The sequence below is a fragment of the Sinohyriopsis cumingii genome, unplaced genomic scaffold (assembly GCF_028554795.1).
Source record: "Sinohyriopsis cumingii isolate HCF-2022 unplaced genomic scaffold, ASM2855479v2 utg000160l, whole genome shotgun sequence".
In the NCBI taxonomy this organism is placed as follows: Eukaryota; Metazoa; Mollusca; class Bivalvia; order Unionida; family Unionidae; genus Sinohyriopsis; species Sinohyriopsis cumingii.
The window spans coordinates 5,751,206-5,772,915 of record NW_028315873.1 but is presented as its reverse complement, the minus strand read 5'-3'; the positions used below and the strand labels follow the sequence as shown (position 1 = coordinate 5,772,915).

General features: G+C 36.5%; 1 protein-coding gene across 1 annotated transcript; it reads right to left on the bottom strand.

Moving 5' to 3' along the window:
* Nucleotides 1–19,591: 19,591 nt before the first annotated feature.
* On the bottom strand, nt 19,592–21,619 carry LOC149774680 (uncharacterized). Its single transcript, XM_089944853.1, has 2 exons — nt 20,761–21,619; nt 19,592–20,695 (listed from the first exon to the last, which is right to left on the bottom strand). The coding sequence occupies exons 1-2, from the start codon at nt 21,466–21,468 to the stop codon at nt 20,045–20,047; spliced, it is 1,359 nt and encodes a 452-aa protein (XP_089800979.1). The 5' UTR covers nt 21,469–21,619; the 3' UTR covers nt 19,592–20,044.
* Nucleotides 21,620–21,710: the final 91 nt, after the last annotated feature.

Sequence of the window (21,710 nt, the reverse complement as noted above, 5' to 3'; positions counted from 1 at the left end):
ACCAGGTACATAAAGCTGAATACAAACAGATCACGGACTATATGTAGTAAGGGTTTAGGATATTGGCATGGTATGTTTAGTAATTTGATATATGAAAATTTAGTTGTGTTAGGTATTTCAGTCGTGCCTTATAGTGCATTTGGTGAAATATTAGTATTCGGATTCGAAAAGCTTAGTAATGAATGAAGCAAACGGACCCCCATACAAGTGTGAAATTGGAGATTTCTGTTGTGCGATCATCATGTCCTTAGAAGAGAATTATGTGGAGTATTTACCAGTTTAATAAACCTTCATTTGAACTTGACTGTAGTCTTGAAATCCGTGAACTGGGGAATTTAGCAAACAGGTAACCTATTTTCAGAAATTGGTGTTGCATAAAGGGGAGTGGAGGGCTGGTAAAACACATGCCCCAAGAAGACCATACCAGTTGGATCATTATATATCATAGTCAAAGAGATTTGACATAGACCCTTCTTTGACATGGTATCACTAGAAGATAGTATCGAGACACGAAAGAAGTCTTGACGAATTTCGTAGAGTCGATGTCGAGAAATATGCGGCTACGTACATATTTGGGTCATTACGTCCCCTATTGATAGACTTTTGAAATACACCATTTTTCGACATTTTACCTCTTTGTCCATCCAATAACGGCGAAATAAGGGGAACCTATGTGTATCTGTTATGAAAACAGGCAAATGTTAATAGAATCTATTGATAGTTTGTACTAATCGAATCCCTACTTAGAGTAGTTTGATTTTAACGTACTTGCATATGATCTAACTAGGCAAACGTTATAACAGTAGCAACAGTTAAAACAAATCGGAGAGCCGATTTCGAGATATCTGCGACTTGTTCATCTACCTTCAGATTTCTCGAAATCCGGTCTACGATTTTTTCATGGATTACATCATGGAGGTCGCGTACAGTACATGCCATAAGAACATTATATCTTGCGTAAACGTCTCCAATTTAGAGTTTTGACATGACACTTTCTTCTATATTTCATCTTCTGGGGATAGAGGCCAGCCACGAAGGATGTGATGTGATTTTGATTTTTAACGTAGCTTTAAAAAATTTTCAGTCATATCGCTACGATGTCTGCAATGTGGCAGTTTATAGTGACGTCTAGCACTGGGGCATCATGCCGCAGACATGTAGCATGATGTCCCACCCAGTCACATTATCCTGACACCAGGGCGACCAGTCCTAACACTAACCCCTTAATGCTGAACGCCAAGCGAGGCAGATGTTAGAACCATTGTTTAAGTCTCTGGTATGACTCGGCCGGGGACCTCGACCCACGACCTCCCGCATCCGAGGCGGACGCTCTAACCAGTAGGCCACCGGAGCGGTTCCAGCCACGAATTAAATCCCGACAAATTTTGGCGAGAGGCAAACGTGATATAATTGGGAGGAAGGGGGTGGGCGATGATTGGTACTGGAAACTCATGGAAAAATTAATTAAATTAATAAATAGTTTGTACTAATTGAATCTCTACTTAGACGATTGTGATTTCAGCGCCTGTTGGAAAGTATCTAGTTAGGTACCCGTTCTAACAGGAGGAAAAACGTTTGGAAAAAAATCGTCCAGTCGATTTCCAGAAAGTCGCGGCTAGGTTAAGGTGGTCGGGTGCAACACATGCCGTAAGACAATTATATCTTACACATCCTTTTGGGTCATTACGTACATTCATTTTAGTGTTTTTGAGATAGACCCGAGGGACAGATTTTATACACGAAAGAAGTCCTAGCTAATTTCATCGAGAGGAAACAGGAAATTAAGGGGCGCCCTATGGTTACCGGGTATAAAAATCACGCAACTGTTTTTTGATTGTCGAAATAGATTGATATAAAAATTAGAGACATTTTTGCAACAGCAGAAAGAAACGAAACAAACTTTGTCATTCTAAAGCAACGCGAGAAGAAGTGGAAAGAAGAAAACGTTAGGAAGAAGAAGAACAAGAGAATATTTCCAAGGAGAGAAGAAAATGGAAGGTGAAAGGCAAATGGTGACGATGCTATTATACATTTTGCAGAGTTAAGATATCTGTGACAAATGTGTTTATGGGAACTTTAACTCGACCCGAGAGAAAAAAAAAAACCTTCCCGAGCCAAACATTCCAACCTAGTCATTATTCGCTCTACGCCTACTACCCGTGAGATACCAGCAGCAGCAGTAATATCTACGAAATTATTCACTGTAACAGGTGAAGAAGTAGAACTTGGCCGTGCCAAAGGTATAAGGCAATTAAAGCCCATTGCCTCCCGTTCATGACTTTGTAATTGCGTGAGTGAATGTAGGTCCTAAAGATAAAGATCAGAACCAAGAGACACTTACGTTTTCTTTCTGGTATATTAGCTCCTTTTAGAAATTACAATGATATTTCATAGTTCATCACCATAAGTCAATTTGGCTCTTTTTTCACTATTTTCCATAGTTTGAATTACTTCACAGCCACTGGATATTCCTCTTCTCTTCTTTTTCTTCATTTTGCTCCTTTTCGTCTTCTTTTCTCATCGTTCTGGACGGATGTGGATTCTTAATCCTTTTTCCAGGGTTGTTCTTCATTTTAGGAAACTTCTCCACCGTCTGTTGCTTTTTTGATCGGTTATCTTGTTTCTTAGGGCAGTCTGAATACCAGTGTCCTTTCGCCTGACAAAGATAACACTTATTTGTGAATTAAGATGATACAATCGCACTATTTCATTGAGAAAGCAGACGAGAAAAAGAGGCCACTAAGTTACATGTAGCCTCGCACAGCAGCTGGAGTCTTGCCTCAGATTCATGCCAGTGACGTTGAAGATATCATGAGTGAGCCTGACTCAACAACTTCTACATCTACACTCAGACCAAGAGAGACTACTCCAAACCAAAGTCAACAAGAAGCACCCGAAAATTATTACCACATTCGAGAGACGGAAAAACGATCCTCCAGAAGATTTAGAACGATGGCCTACACTTACACGGTGAAGTTTAAAGATTTAAGTCAGAATTGCCGCTGGAGAATTCATAGCGTTTATCACCGATTTGTGGGATTCCTTATGGAAAAGTTACACTTTAGATGACACACTTCTTTCCTCAGACAAAGGATGGACAAACGTTATTGGTTGAAGATCTTCGCATCACCAAGCGCAGCATCGTCCAAATGAACAGCACTTAGGACAAGATGCATTTATCCCTGAGCCATCGTCGCGGGACGAACCTATGCCAACAAGAGCGATACCGCAGAATTGAAACGGAATTGAAACGAGAATAGCAAAGCATTTCAAGATAGGACCGAGGCAAACAACAAAGAGAACCAAAACTGCTGTTGCGGTAATCCGGCCTACCCAATGGCACAAATGCAAGAAGTCTCGGCTCCAAGATACACGTTGAAAATTCACCCTCAAGAACTGGGCGGACCTCTGTTGCTTAGAGGCAACAAAGTCCCTTGCGGATTATAAATTGACGTTTATCATCACGAAGAACAGTTCGATACCGTTACCAGTGCCACCACTTTCCTCGCGTACTAAACTACTGTGAGAAATTCTACTATGGGTATAGCACTCGAGATCAACAAATTTATTTTGGAACAAAATGTCGGGGATGTGTAGCCTCTAAATCCTTTCTTCATGAAGGGCAAGAGTTAGTACATTGCTGATCTTGTCCGGGACCTTATATCAGCCCTACGTGTTACTAACAACATCTCATGACGCAAGGTTCACAGAGGAAAAGCGCACGCCAACTACCTACTGAGATTCTGCTCTACTTGTTGACAGCTCATACGCGCCATTATTGCCAAGGGGCACGTTTGTCGAGGAATCAAACGATATCACATTTGTCACAAAATCGTGGACTTGAAACATGAATGTTACATTCAAAATTACTGTTCGAGACAGAAGGAGGAGGATGACGAGAAAAAAGGAAATCTCGTCGTTTTCGATTACAAATGCATGCAGGAGACTGACATTCACATTACTAATGTTTACGAGGCTCATCGAGCGTTATAGACGTGCATACAAGAACCCCTCTTTCGTAATTGTCCACACTGTTGACACATTCCTGGAGGACATGAACCTCTTTTGAGGACCTAACACGCTTGCCGATTTGCCCAATGGACCATAGACCCTATCGACAACACGTGGAGGCAAGATAACATCGAACGTTAAGGAGAATGTCATCGCTATGCCATAGCGATGGCTCACAATTTCTCTTGATACGATGGACATTTTCTTCTGAAATAGTGAACATAACAAGGAACCGAATGCCCTACATTCATCTTGAACGGAGCCAAAATTATTTCCATGCAAGTTTGAGAAGTACAGTTTAAAGATTCCATGAGTTATTTAGCCATGCCTTTGAGTCGAATGGCTTAAACGTTTGGAATGAGAAAAATGGCCAATCGATATTTTCTGCAATATACAGTAGCCAATCAGAACGCCATCCTACCGCATTTGCCGAATCTGCCTGACGCTTAGTACTAAGACCCTGACAACATACACACCAAACAACGAGAAGATTTATACACATGGTTCCACAATCGACTAGGGGCCCCGAGTGGCCGAGTGGTCTAAAGCGCTCACCGTTACGGATCACTGCCATCTCACCTCTGTCTGCGTCGGTTCGAGTCTCGGATTCGGCTAATGTGGTTATGTGAGAAAGCTTGCCAGTAGCTTCTCGTGGGTCGGTGGTTCTTTCCGGGTTTTTTCCGGGTTCTTCCTCCACCCTTAATACTGGCCGCCATGTATAGCCTATCCTTTGCTGAAAAATGGCGTTAAGCCCTACAACAACAACAACCACAATCGACTTCAGGAAGAAATGTTAAAGTATTGTCTCTCCGACGTGGACATTTTACTTCGTTGCTGTAGAAACGTTCGAGACTTGTTCATGGAGCACGAAGGGATGGATCATTTGAAAGAAGCCTGTATCAAAGCGTGCTCCTTAGTGTACCGCAAGCGATTTATGCCCGGGAACACCCTAGATGTCATATTCCCTCAAACTACGGACTTCATCAAACGTCAATTCTCGGTCAATGCTCTGCACTGGCTATATAACTTGTGCGAAAAGAAAGACAAATGAATCCAACATGCTAGAAACGGATGAGGCGAAAGGATCATTGGAACGTATTCAGAGGATTATCGGAACTGAGATGACCTCAAGATCGTCTACGAAATGTAACAGTTTCTTTTTCACGGATGTCCAACCTCTTACCCTCAACGTGACACAAAAAAAAAATTCTCATGGCGCACCATGGAAGACTTGTACGAGGACACGTTACCGACTCTTGAAGCTATAACGGCAAGTATATCGAGTTGTGGAAATGTGGGAACACGACTACGATGGCCGTTTGAAAACCGATCCCAAATTTAAACGAATCGTCGAAGGTTACCATGGCAGACCATCTCGACCCACGGGACAGCTTTGAATGTCACGTGCTTGCCATAACATGTGGACGACGAGAAAGGAGAAAAAAAATCAGATACATGTGCTTGGGTTTGTGGAAAAATGGCACAACGACATTGTTTACCCAAGACGGAGTACTTTAAAGAACCCTCCCGCTACATCGAGATGATTTACAATAAACAAAATAAATGAAACACGTAGACGTCGTTCGCCAAGATCTGATACTAGTCAGCTACACGGATAGTCGATAGCCCTGATCATCTTCACCCTGAGATCGACTGAGACCATTTAGGAGCCTGGAAGGATGAACACCAAGAAAACAAGATTCTAAGTTTCGCTAACGGCCGTCCTAAAAATTACGGTTACGAATACCAAGACAAAACGTGAAGAATTGCACTTCATGTGCAGAGTGAAAGGATTGACGCTGAATTGTCGAACGAGTCAAGTGGTGAATTTTGGATTACTAAAAGAAGTTTTGCAGTATGGAGAGGATCGAGACTTTACAGAAACCACCTACGAACCTCACAAAATTGTACCTTTACCTACGCATAAAATCGTCAGTCTACCCTTGGAAAAACTATATCAAATCGATTACCAGAAGCCAGTGCCACACTCCCCAATGATTTCACTTTACCGTACCGCCACGCCGGTATTGGCAATTACATAAACGGAAAAACGTCGAAGACCGAGACTTCATTGTTACTATAATCGCCAAGCTAGAAATATGAAGCATTTCACACGGACACAAAACAACGAGAGGTTCAAGTTCGGTGATGATAAACACGAGAAAGATGCTGTGACTTGTAATTGCAGCGATTCAGTACGACATGGGAACTTCGCTATTACCACTCCACCTGCCAGAAAAAGTGACCTGTGCGTGTAAAACCCTACGGATACGAATGATTCTGTAAGTATTTTTGTTACCCGATTAAACTTCACAAATGAATGAATTTGGCGTTTGTATATTCTGATGTGGTAGTGTAGAACGTGGTAGGAATCCCAGTGGCTCTGTTACTAAGGGTCATATCTTTCACAGAGAATGTCTACATTCTTGTATTCTTCCTGGCAGTTAATCTTATTCTGACAAGGTAAGCATTAGTATTAGTGGAGATTTTGGACAACATATTTTATTCACGACAATTTCGAAAACGATTATCTAGCGAATTCTAACCTATTGATCCTGTGTACCAAGGGGTCGCTCGACTACTAGGGAACTGAGTAGAAGAGATGCTAATATCATCTTTTTAAAACATATAGTCAACAAAGGATTGCATGGTTTGAAGGTAGCTCTTTTGACTCAGTTAAAGAATTTGTACAAAATCTTCTCAATGACCAACAAAGTCCTAAATAAGCCTTTATGAAAGAAGGCAAAATGTGTCGATTCAAACATAAAATGACCTTTAGGGTCATCAAGAACCCCCTAAGTTTGCTTCACTTTTCTTGCTAAGACATTATATCGTCCTGTACGTCACCTCCAGGGCAAGGCTGGAAGAGACCTCGAAAACCAGTCCAATCTCAAAAACTCGTTCAGATAAGGAATGAGGAAATTAACGAAAGATGGGTGCGGACAAAGAATTGGACGTGTATGATTACTAACTGTGAAAATGATGTATCAAGTTAGAACTCTATGCGTTTGCCATGTAATCGACAAAGAATGGGTAGAATTGAAACCTGCATCATTTTTGGATACTCCAGTCCTTATAGAATTTTAAATCAAAAGACAATCTATATATCAGCGACTTGTACCTGAAAGTCTGTGTTCTCAAAGTGGAGCACACCAATCCACTCCAGGGGCCGATGCCAGAGTGACTCCTTTCAACAATTTCATGCATTCATTTTTCAGCGTCTTGGAGTTGTACTTAAATCATAAACGTCTCAGCATCATCATAGATACTTACCCTTACCGGCCGAACCTGGACAATCTACTGAAGTACGAAAAAGGCGCCAAGAACACACACACGGTACATAATTAACAAATGCCGGCGACTATGACAATGCTTGATTTAACAACCGTCGAAAGAAAATCAAACAAGGATGCTGTTTATAACTTTTGGATATTTTGCATTTGGACGTATTGATGCATTTGTTGAACGGCGGGAATGTAAGCTTGAGACTAAATCGACGTTGTACCTCTTTCCATTTGATGGTTAATGCTAAATAGTACAAAACAATCATCTTAGAAGACAGACTTTACGTTCGCCGTGAACAAGTCTTAACTAAAGTGGGAAATGACGTTAGTCAAACGTTGAGCAGAACAACAGCTAAGTATCCGATACGACGAGTGGGAGTGAAAACCTTTACCGTTTCCTCTGGAAATGTATGGTTTTTTTATATGCTTTATCACAGAAACGCAAGGTGTATCGAAAGCAAAATGGGAGTACTCTGGATCATTGAACATCAAGTTTGACTTCAGAGCGTGTTCAGCCTTGTAAATACGTTCATAATTCATGTGGTTTTGGTATTTGTTCATAAAAAGAGAGGAAGTGATGTGCCCCAAAGTTCCCTCTCTATTGTTGATGTTTCAGTAAGCGGGGCTGATTAAAATGACAACTTAGGTACAAGTGTGTTGGTTTGTTTTATAGAAACAAACATTACTTTGGAGATGCTATTTCACATTCTATATGTCCATCATGATCATAATTTTGTCAAGATCGAGTACCATAATGGAGGCAGGTTTTCCTTTGGATGCGTGCTTTCTCCAAGTAGATAAAGCATTGCTTTCGCCAGATTTGCCATTAACCCTTGCTTGTATATGTTTAATCCCCTTCTTTTAGATCTTACTACTCTTATGTGGCCGTAGGTATGTATATAAGTATAATGTGTGTAAAGCACTCCTACCCTATTCGATGGTCAATACTTAGTATATGGGTCTTGATCACTCTCACAACGTAAACTTTTGGTCTTATATGAGGTATACAAAGGGGGTGTTTGATAGTGCTCAAAAGCGGTTGTTAGAATGTAGTATATATTGGATGGTAATAAACAAGTGGGCCCTGGGTGATATAGAAAAAGTAGTTGTTTGGCATTAAAGGTAATGTATTTAATCATCGTACTTTGTGCTATTTAATCTTCTTTATTATTCTTTTCGTCCGATATGATATGAGATTTTAGAACCTACACAAGGCATCTTGGATAATGTTTGGGGGGGGGGTATGGTGAGGGTTTTGGATAGTATAGGTGGTTTGTTGAATGGTATGTTTGTGCGAGTTCATCTGTTTCTTGTACACCATACCCTTCTCCTATGCCAGTTGTAGAGTAGGTATGGGTTTCTAGAGTGTAAACAAGACGTTCTTGGATAGTGCGTATATGGTGTCGGATAGCACATATTGTGTTCGATAGCATATTTGGGTTGATTTCATCCCTTCTATTGCATCATACTCATTTAGTTTTTAGCACGTGTAAGTTTTGAGACACGACGCAAGACGTTTTGGATAGCGTTTGGAGTGGTTGATAGTATCTAATTAGGCAATTGGATACCATATAACAAAGCATTGGATAATAGGGATACTCCCAAAAATCTTTTGAGCTTTGAAGACCTTTTCTTGTGTCAAATTTATGTAGACTCCTATAAGATTTAGACTGTAATCAAATAGAGGGTGATGAGTGTACATATGTTGAGCTTAGAGAGTAATCTAAAAAGATATCTTCTGGATATTATACAAAAATGTTAACGTTTCATTTCTCGTATATTCTCATGCACTTTTCAACATGATAATAAACTATGCCAATCACAAAGTCTACATTACATTTTTTCATCGTCACCATTAATTGTCAACCCTTTTCCCTTTCGCCATTTTAACAGTACAGTTCCCGTTTGTCCCAATAAATGCTTTTGTCCCCCACGCACAGTTGTGTACCTATAACATGATTTATGTGTCAAACCTATGGAATACGTAAATTCCATAATATACATAGGAAATATTTAAGGTTAGGAAAACAATTAGATAAGAACGTGAAAGTTTGTAGGAAGAAAACAAAGTTTATCGAAAAAGTGATCTCTCCACGATACAAGAGATGACGAAAGTTGAAAAGATATTTTGTTATAATGAGAATCAAGGTATAGGAGTAAGTAGAAATGATACGATGAATAAAAGAGCGAAGATATTGGAATTAAATACTGAGGGAAGCAGGACTAATAGATAGCTTTATTTTGGAGCAAGAATGATATATTTAAAAAATTGATAAATACATTCTAAAACGTAATAGGTGTGCAAAACAGCAAATTAGAATAAACGGGTTAAAACGACATGGCATATAATTTAAGTTTTAAATGTTCATAAGGTTTATTCAAACGCTAACTCAGACAAACTCAGAAGGAAATACAAACATTATTAAGGGCTAGAAGTAAGTCTCTTTGCGAACAACATAAATTATATAAAAATTCCATAGATGTTGATGCAACCATGAAAAAAATTAAACCTCAATTAAACTCAATTCAGCGACTATGTGACAATTATTGACACAAATATTCGGTTATTTATTTTTCTTGTAGCAAATATGTACCATATTATTTTTAACCGCATCTATAAAACCTTGAATAGCGAAGAAATAACAAAAAACAAATATTGTAAAACGAATCAGATGAGTTTGGAAGAACATATGGGATTAATTAAAACCAGTAACCTTTTCAGAAAATGCGGATATGCATATTTGAAGATCTGATTTTTACAAATATCTAAACGTCACTGAGTTAAACTACACGAATAAGCGGTGCAATTGCCAAGTGATTGTGCTGGTATACATACAAAGCATATTATTGTTGATGATTGATCACCAATAGTAGCTGTAAAATGTCACAAATATAACAGTAGCAAACTAATTAAGGAGATGGAGAAACGAAATACAAAATATGAGAGATTCAACAATTTGAGTGAAGGAAACGAGAATTCACGTTCAACTTATTAAATGCGAGTGTGAAACAATAGTAAATAGAAGATCAATGTATTTCCACAAGTAAGGCAGATTTTATATTCAATGATCGGATCGCAAAAACCAGACCATGTGTATAAGAAAAATGTACCACACTTTAAAACCAAATTGTCAAAACATCGCCTTACTTTTGTCTTACCTGTTTTATTTATGATAAAAAAAAATTCATTTGATAGTTCCTGAATGTCCTCTCAAAGATTCGAAGTTAAAGTTAGTAGACGGGCGAGAACAATTTATGACATACTCTGTGAATAAACCCGGATCTATGTGTAACCTACTCGACAAAGAATATGAGGTTGTCCTTGAATGATATTTTGCACACACATCTAACAGCCAAATATATAGAGATGAATTTCAGAAAAAGACTAAATATTTTTAAATTTTTAGAACTTCTCATTATCCCGTATATTAGAGTTTTGAGTAAATTGTCCTTATATTACATTTATAGGGCTGAATCATAGAAATAACGTTCCATATAAAATATGCTTTAAATATTTCGATGCGTCACTGCTTCAGTATGAATTAGAATTACATTACGTCTGACTTTATTTTGATATTATTACGCTTACCAATGTATATATCTCTTTCTCCCTACGGGAAACGTTTTGAATTAACCTGCTTGTTTCATTTACACTGATCTGCATTTACCTGCGGATGTAATATCGTTTCGTTACTGTGTTTTCATATTGTACTGGATATTATGTATGATGATTCCTTGTTGTTCACTGTACTCTCCCCTATTCCAATTTAAACCAATTAGGTTTAATCAATTGAAAAATGTATCCTCTGCTTGGATAATTTGAATGAATAAAGACTACTTTTCAACTCATTTAAAGGGGCTAATGAATGCTCTGTTTGGATAATTTGAATGAATAAAGACTCCTTTTCAACTTTGTTTCACGGTCCAGTGAATCTTGTATTGCGAATTAATTGAATATGATACACTGAAACTCAGTTTATGATATACAGGTCATTAGCGATAGGACAACTACATCCTACCCCTTGACAGTGAAAATCAAATGTTGCAGTTCACAGTGTGACATAATATTCTCGCCAAACCGCTTAAATTGGGATAAATATTTCATACTTATCTACATTGACACAGATATATATGAATAGCTCTTATAAAACAGGTCCGTTTTCTTTGCAAAACATGTCCTTTTTATGCAAAAGCAAGTCACTTCGATATTCAAAAGATCTAATACAAGAAATGGCTTTTTCTCTAATACTTTTATAATGACATTCCTGTTTTGTCAAACTCGTGCACATTCTATGAATTCTCCAGAATGTATGTTTAGTACTTCCTGCCCTCTTATTGTAAATTTCTTGATATGTTCATTAGATCAAAGAATAGTAGATAATTGATAATAGGCAATGCATTACCAAACCATAATATTCATATTTTATTTTAATAGCAGTGTCATATTCTTTGTATATTAAATGAATGTTTCACTTATAATAAAACCCGAAAATTAAGTAGTTTTATGTTACGAAGAATCTGGACTTCTACAAGAATCTAACTGTTAATGGACTTTGATCCGCTTTAGCTTTATACAATATTCATCTTCTAAAATTAGCTGGATGCATCATGATGTTTATTGTTTTCTTGTCGGTATCCAAATCAATTGCCGAAAACAACTTCCGCAATAAACTCTGTTCAAGAAGTTTCCTTCCGGATTGGTGAAATACAAATGTAGTACTTCTGGTCATATAAGTACTGACAAATGATAGATGAAGGACTTGTCTCCCTTCGTAGTTGTTGAGTTTGCTATGTCTTATCTCTACGCCGTTCTTGTTCAGTATCAGTAAAAGTGTTTTGATATGTCCTATTGGAACTAATGAGCTGGTGTTTCAATGTCGCCATAACACAATACATTTTAAGCTATTTGGACCTCTGTATGGTGTAAAGAGATCAACAATCCTCTGGAAAAATATTACAAACTTGAAGAAAATACATCTTGAATCAGGCAAATGTAGAACAGTTTTCTGCCACGTATTTAGTATCCCGATGTTTTGATATAAAACCTGCTATTTTAATAAATATTAATATCTGTTGCTTTTAGACGGGCGCATTTTCCGTTGGAAATGGGGAAATGTCCACTTTAGTTCGGGTCATATTAATTTTGCCAAGGGTGAACAATTTATTTTTCAGATCCCGGAAAGTCTCATCTATATCAAACGTCATGCTAGCCCTTGTAAAATCATTTTGGAATTCGGTTACAATTCGTAAGTATCTCTCTTGATTCTGGTTTAGCTTATGAAGCATGATCATCTTCTTGACCTCTGACCCGTGGGTCATTACAAAATCAAGCTGAATTAGATCCGTTTCAATGGCGGTCAGAATACTTTGTGATTTGGTCTTTTGGAACTGCATGTTTAATTTGTCTGATTTCTGTCTGCAATCCATGATATAATCTAGATCAGTTTCCAACCAACGCAGCTTGTTTTCAAGCTGAGTTATAAGAGAAAGAATCTGTGTTGTAATGGTTACTTTATCCTTATTAAGTATTTCGATATTTCCTGTAACAGCTGACGTCACTTGTTTCAAATGGCTTTGAAATTTTTTCAAGTTTGTTTCCACTTCTTTAGACTTAACGGATATACCAAAATGTGTTATCATTTCATCAAGCGTGATGATTGTCTCGCATTTTCGATGTTCCAGAAACCCACAGATGCAGCAAAACATTGTGTTGTGGTTACTGCAAAAGAATTTAATACGTTCGTTTGAATGTTTGGAGCACATTTCTAAGAAAGCTAAGTTTGGTGGTATGTCATTCGAATGGTTTCCAGTATTTAAGTCTAGAATATTACCATTATTACACGCTGAAATGTCATTGTGATCTCTTGACACATAGCACACACTGATGTCTTACACTCCCGACAATAAGATACTGCCTGTGTTTCTTTTTTTCTCTTTAAGCAAAGATCACAGCGTTTTTCTGGAGGAATATTCATCTTTAAATCCAACAGAGATACCGCCATACTGTTAACGGGAAATAATTCTGCCCATTTATCAGTGCCGATTGTAGGATCAGGTGGAGCTGTGCTTGCCCTACACACAGGACATGGAACGCTTGCCTGTCGTGTACCATTATGGGTCAGTTTGCTGTTGATATGTGACTGAAGACATGGAGCACAATGCGTATATCCACATGGCAGAACTTTGGTCCTTTTGAACGTATCCACGCATATTGTACATTCTAAAATATGAATAATCTGTCCTTGTGGATAGGAAACGATTGCCATTTTATTTTAGTATTGTGAGCTGCAGATTAGATTTCCAGGTAAATACGCGGGTTGCCAATGTTATCAACGCGATCGTCGTACTTTAGTTGCAAAGTAAATAACGTATACTTTATGCTGAATTCTCGTAAGATCATTCGATATCTTTCTCACGCTTGGGATTTGTATAGGGAACCATGAAGGTCGCAAAGTGAAGAATAAATATATTATGGCTCAGCTTGAATATCATGATAAATTATGACACAGAAGTTATTCATTTATTTATTCATATTGAATCTGTATATAAAGATAGAAATGTCTATTTGGTGCCATCACACAAAATTATATGACATTTAAAATCAGTTTTCTCACAGCTTATCATCTTCAATGTCAGTATCAAATCTTGACTGGAATAAAATAGTAGTTTTCGTAAACTACTTATTTGCTGTATATTGTCTACAAAAGGGCAAACTACGTAAAATGGCAAGAGTAGTAAAACTGGATATTTAAATGACATCCAATAATGCAAAAGACTTATTTAAAGATTGAAAATTACTGTGAGAGGGATAATACAGTTAAGTGTTTGCTATACACCAAAGGTCTGTCTAAAATGACTTTGTTTTTAGATCATAATGTGTGCGCTTGTTTGAATACATGTTAAATTGACAACGACATTACTCCAAATCTGCGATACAATTTATACTGTATCTATAATATTTTGTTTTAAATTAAACCGTTTTTGCTGCGAAATCGAAGAATAGTTGTCACTCTCTGATACGCATCTTTAGCCTTGAGAACGGGGTTTATTAATAAGTTTGGCTGGATAGGTTTGCGTAGTATTTTCTGCAAGTAAAATTATCAAAGATAGTCTGGTATTAAGGAAGGTTGAATCAATGAGGGTGAAGGTATGATAGTAAGCTGTAATCTGTGTACGTTGGACCTTGCAGATTTCTTAACTCAAGGATATTATGTTGTTTTATCAGCTAATAATATTTGATAATTAAATATATGGGTATATTTGTGAATAAGGTGTTTCAAGCATACTTTTGACTTATCATATCTCTCTAGTGTGAATCTGATGACCTTTCTGGTGAACTGTATATTGTATGAGTTTTCACATTAGGCAGGTTAGCATCAATATCACATTTGAACATGAAAATTGTTTCTTGTACCCTATATGGAAGCGTTTACTACATAGACAAAAATATGGGTAACTGGGAATTAGCCTACAGTTTTATATTCTAGATACAAATCAAAAAGAGTGCGATGGGAATTGCTTCACGTAATGTGACTTTTGCACCGTGGCATCATGACTGTCAAGGTTTTGTACTTCCATGTAGACGATATTTTGTTTGTCATGATATTATAATTCCATGTATTGTATTCTCATATAACATATCTTGTTTCCCAAGTAACATTTATTTTGCGAACAGCATAATACATAGCTAATATTTCTCTATGATCATATTTTAAATATTCATGTCAATTGTAATGGAGATAAGCATGTTTACTTTATCTGAATGTTGGATATTAGCTTTTTATTTAAAAATTGTTGAAAGTTATGAATGTCTTACAGAGGATACTGACCCTCATCCTGACCATGTTATTATTTCTTAGCATTTACATCAATGTTATACCAGTCTTATTGTTGTTTTCAATTTTTAGTTTGGGTGGATTTTTTTGCTTAAATTATTCACTGGAATTACAAAGTGCTCATTAATACTTCTTGGACTAAATCATTAATTTAGCATTATAATTATTTTAGGAAAGGACATTTTGGATTATATTACTGTGATATATCCAAAGACTGTAAACATATTGCTACATTTCATGCCATTGGTACATCAGCACATTCGAGACTACGTGCATATCAGCAAATTTAATGTTGTAATTCATTGGAACACAAATGAAATTTGATTGGAATTCTATACATTTAGACTTGTATTAGAACGTTTTGGACTAATTGGGATTTAATTCACTACACGTTAGCTTATTTTAAAATTGAAGTGTTATGTTTCTTGTGGCACCTGGTACATGATTTTATATATTCGTTGCAATTTTTATTCATTTTCTTAAATGTTGCATATACATTTAGTTAGTAACGAAAGTTACGTCGAATCTTTAAATATATGTATATGTTGACAATTATTAATAATTATCTTAATAATAATAATAAATGGCACTTTCGGTTGATTGAGTTTCTATATGAATTCAGTAACTTGCCTTGGTTGGGCTAGGTCACATGGATAGGCGTATTCGAGACGCAATGAGTAAATCGTAAATCGGTTACGATGAGCTTATTGTGAAGTCTAGTCGGACTCGAAGATATATATATAATGAAAAAACTCCGCAATCAGATTTATTTTTATTTTGGAGTCATCATCATTTCTTGTGTTCTTGTTGTAAGTCCGCAAAAGTGTATCATGTTGTACATAGGTATTATTCGAGAGGAAACCATTTGAAAATATAAAGTGTCCATTGTTTGGACTATACTATTATTCTGGAACTTTGTGAATTATTCGAAGGAGTTCTAAACGAGGCCATCATGACAACGTCGCGATATTTGGCGTCCAGTACAATTCCAGTTTTGAAATTGATACATAATTTTTCATTCATTTAGGACTTTCATAGAACTTTGTCAGAATTATTCTTGATTCATATCATAACGCTGTAAATTCTTATTTCATTTTCCTTTATGACTTTAATAATTAAAATCTTTGTGAAATTTGACAAAACGTTACTGGTACTTAGTTAAGACGATATATTTGTAACAGTATTATATTTCCATGTACCAATTGTAAGGTTATTATATTTACATGTACCAATTGTAAGGTTATTATATTTCCATGTACCAATTATAAGGTTATTATATTTCCATGTACCAATTGTAAGGTTATTATATTTCCATGTACCAATTGTAAGGTTATTATATTTCCATGTACCAATCATAAGGTTATTATATTTCCATGTACCAATTATAAGGTTATTATATTTCCATGTACCAATTATAAGGTTATTATATTTCCATTTACCAATTATAAGGTTATTATATTTCCATGTACCAATTATAAGGTTATTATACTTCCATGTACCAATGATAAGGTTATTATATTTCCATTTACCAATTATAAGGTTATTATATTTCCATACGCAAATTATAAGGTTATTATATTTCCATGTACCAATTACAAGGTTATTGTATTTCCATGTACCAATTATAAGGTTATTATATTTCCATGTACCAATTACAAGGTTATTGTATTTCCATGTACCAATTATAAGGTTATTATATTTCCATGTGCCAATTATAAGGTTATTATATTACCATGTACCAATTATAAGACTATTATATTTCCACGGACCAATTATTATGTTATTATCAAGTACACTTATTCTTCATTAACCTTGATTGCAAAAAAGTGCTGACAAAATCGTACAAGCAAATTCTAATTTCTGGACAGTGTACAAAAAGGAGCATTTATAGAAAAGGAATAAATGTATTTACTAAAGTAAATAGTCATGCAGGCAAACCTCTTAATAGAATAACTAAACATGATTCATTTGGCTTACAAGTATACTATGTTGTATGATTAGACGGTACAATCGAAGTCGCTGTCATGTATTGTCAATCACCGCAAACAAAATGTACATGTATAATTCCATCATTCGAACTTCTATAATGCATAACATACAAGCTTTATAGATATCACTTTTACGCTCATTAAAATACCAGAAATATGGTACAGCGGAAGAGGAAAATATCAACGAAGAACGTTTATGGTACATTTAATTCGCCATAGTAAGGCAAGTAAGCTATATCAAGGTATCAGTGGGCTTATCTCTCGGAAACAGGTACTATAAATAATGCCGCAATGATGATTACTTCCTTAGTTTATGCAAGTGAGAGAGACATGTATTATTAATAATACCGAAATAAAGATTAGCCGGGTATCGAACATACTTGTGCCATATATAAATCATATAGAAATGTGTACAATTGAAATATATATCGATTACCGGAAATGAAATTAGCGTTCGATACAACTTACGATGGAGGTAGAGATCGTCATATATATATATATATATATATATATATATATATATATATATATATATATATATATATATATTGACAATTCAAATTTCTAACATCTAGACTTAGATTTATAGTGGTGAAATTAACACCAGTTCTCTGCAAATAAGAGTTAAATTTAAGCCAAAACTTAGGTATTGTTGGTTAAAGTTTGGCCAGATGTATTGAAAACCTCGTAATGGGTAAAGTATTCCGGTTATTACTTTCAACTCCTATAAATACACATATATAAAACTGGAAAAATCACAGTCTGAACAGGTACTATCAAACGATACGAATAATATATGCATCGTAAATTCTTAAACTTTATTGGAGATTGGTATAACTTGTCTTCTCAAAGGCTCAGAACATTTATATTAAACATTTATTACTACAGCAAATAATGGACTGGATCCGTCCTACACATATTGAAATATGATTTGTAAAATTATAAATTGGATTAATCCTACACATTTTCAAACATGGATTTCGAAAATAGTTTGAGGAATTGTCGAAGATTTTCAAAATATGGATGCAACACGTGTCAAGAAAATCCCAATAGTGTATGGATGCAACTCGTTTCACTAACTTCCCAATATTGTATTAATGCAACACGTGTCCTTTAGCATCCCAATAGTGACTGAATGCAACACGTGTCACTAACATCCCAATAGTGCATGAATACAATACCTGTCAATAGCATACCAATATTAAATGAATGCAGCACGTGTCAATAGCATTCTAACAGTGTATTAATGCACTAGTATCCTAATTGTGTGTGCATGCAACACACGCCACTAACATCTCAGTATTTCATTATCTCTTCCATCAGATAGATGTCCCATGAAGCTGTGCAATAAAGGTTCATTTACTTTAAAATATGGTGATACATATTATTTTATAGGGCGTAGGGTATGATATATTGGAATAACAGTGTAATCAGTAATACATATGACAATGCAATTATTTGAGCTTTATGGTTCAAGTACAGGCCAAACCACTTCAATAAATCTCTCAATCTTGGCTCGTATATGTTGATGTTAAAGTTACCTCATCAGCCTATCAACCAACCACTTAACTTAGCAATAAAATCCTTCTTTTTAAAACGATTGACACACGTGCATTGTCGGGTTTATTATTTATCCATTAGATATACAACTAGCCATCTACACGGATATTGATTCGTTAATCCACACAAGTATCACAAGGTTATACATAGACACATATAGGCAGTCCGATCGAAAGGAGGTCATAGAAAGTCATAGAAAGAGATAGCTAGATGTGTGTGTGTTATTAGGATTTTCAATGTAGCTTTAAAAACAATGTTTGAGTCATATCACTACGATGTATGCAGTGTGGCAGTTTATAGTGATGTTTAGCACTGGGGCATCATGCAGCAGACATGTAGCATGATGTCCCACCCAGTCACACTATCCTGACACCAGGCCGACCAGATCTAACACTAACCTTTTAATGCTGAGAGCCTAGCGAGGCAACTGTTAGTACCAATTTTGAAGTCTTTGCTATGACTCAACCGGGGTTCAGAACCACGACCTCCCGCTTCCGAGGTGGACGCTCTAACCACTAAGCCACCAGAGCGGTCAGATAGATAGATAGATAGATAGATAGATAGATAGATAGATAGATAGACAGATAGATAGATAGATGGATGGATGGATAGTTTCGGCAGCTATATCAATTAACGTAAAACTTAGTTTTATTGTTGGACGAATTGTTACTTCTACCAGACAATTACATGAAATTCGATGCCGATATAAAGGATAATTTATCTTGAGATCGTCCGTTATGTTAGTCCATGGGAAAAAACATTGTGTGTGTTTGTTTGTTGTAGCGTAATAAGTAATGTAATTTACGCATGTCATATGTTATATGGTTGTACCTTGTTCAACAATAGCATACCGTACAGTGGAGTGCAAAGTCACGTTTCAATCTCAGTGACATATTGTTTAAAAAATCACATGCCTGTATAATTCTTTATTGTCTAATCTTCTATACAATCTCAAATATTTTATTTAAGTGGTAATACAAGAATATCCACAGAAAGTTAATCAATCAAGATAGTACAGTCGATTTTAGTTCAATTTTTCAAACAAACTTTTTAAGTACTGACGGTCAGTTTTTTAAAAGTTCGGAATATAGGGGCTTTGACTATGATTTTATTTCTTCTGTATATTTGCAAGGTAGAAATATCAAATTTCAACAGAATTTCTTCTCAATTATGCGCTGATTCATATTTAGTGTTTACGGATCAAACAAATGAAATATCTCATTTAGTCACAGATGTCGTATGTCTCCACTGTGTTGCAGTTTCCGTAAGTTAGGATGAACCTATTGATATCCCTGTATAATCTGACTGACAGCGGTTTCTTCTCCAGTTTGTCTGATGTCATAGTCTTGATCAGCCTTCCCTTGGCTCATATCTGATGGACGCATTGCGTTCCGTAACCACAAATGTAGACATTCCCTTCTACGTCAGTGTCTACCCCAGCCAGAGCCTTCATGTCCGGGTTCCTATACGTAAATACAACATCCCAGGTGTAATTATAAGCTACAAGCGTTTCACTCTGTTCATAAGACATATATATCACTGCTTTCGTTACATCATTTGCAACACGCATTGGCCTCAGGAGTTGTTCACTTTGATAGCTGATTGACCTAAGTGAGATTACATCTGTTCCAGTTTTGTCTATTATCAAAATGCAATGCTCATCTTTTCCCGTTGTGATCACTAATTGGTCTCTAATTGCTGCAATACCCCAACACTGAAACTTCGTTCTAATGTCCTTAATTATTTGCATCTTCTGATTGACCTCGAGTATTTGAATAACCTTCAGACTTGGAACTGTCACGGCCACTTCGCAGTCTGATAGTGCGCATGCATTCCATGGACGTTTGGAAAAAGCTACATCACCTTGACCATAAAAATCCAGTTCGAAGGTCTTTATTCTGAAATTGAAATGATCAACAAGAAGGAATCTGGAATCATGCAGCTGTAGGATGTCTGATATATGGCAAACTTCCTTATCATCCGCCAGTTTTATATTGAATTCGGAGACCTTTACCGCCTTTCTACCGCTTAATGGTCCTCGGCTTGGACCTGGGGGAAGATCGGGCGCTTCGAGCGGGTTACGCTTATTGTTCCAATTCGATTTAGAACATTTAATAAATCTTTAAATACTTTGTCAACTTCGAAAGTGAATTTGACATCATTAATGTCCTCTTGGTACTCTGATATTGCCTTGAAGTACCTGTCTTGATTCTGGTCAAGAGTGTGAAGCATGATGACCTTCTGGGTTTCTGACCCGTGGGACAACATAAGGTCGAGCTGGCTAAGGTCACTTTTAATAGCTATTATAAGGCTGTTTACCTTTGCTTCCAGGAGTTGAAAGTTCAAATCTTCTGCCTTGAAATTTCCTTCGAGACAACAAATTAGGTCGTCTTCAATCTTCTGAAGCTTAGCATTAACTGTGGCTCTGAGAGTCCGGATCTCGTGCAGGATGGCATATTTTTCTCTTCGAATACTGTCAACATTTCGCTTTACTGTCGTTGTGATATGGTTTAATTGGTTGTCAAGCTGTCTTAGGTATATTCCAATATATTTTGATTTTGTTTGAACATCTAAGTCCTCTATCACGGTATCAATTGTATCGATATTACAGCACTTCCGGTGTTCTAAGAATTCACATGAGTTGCAGCAAAAGGTACTGTGATCAATACAGAAGAGCTCTATACGTTCACTGGAATGTTTAAGGCACATTTCCACGAAGGATAGGTTTGAATTCACACCAATGGAAGCTTTTCCAGCATCCATTATATGTACACTATGCTGACAGGTCATTGGGAGATCGTCATGATTTTCTCTGCATTTATCACACACATATTTACTACAGTCATGGCAGAAGGATTTTGCCAAAGTTTGTCTGTTTCTTTTGCAACAAATATCACAGAATATATTCCTACCTGTTTCCGCTGTGATATCAAGCAGAGAAATCACCATTTTGTTCATTGGGAATGAATCCGCCCATTGATCAACATTCTCTGTGGGATGTAATGGAGCCGTGACAGCTCTGCAACCTGGGC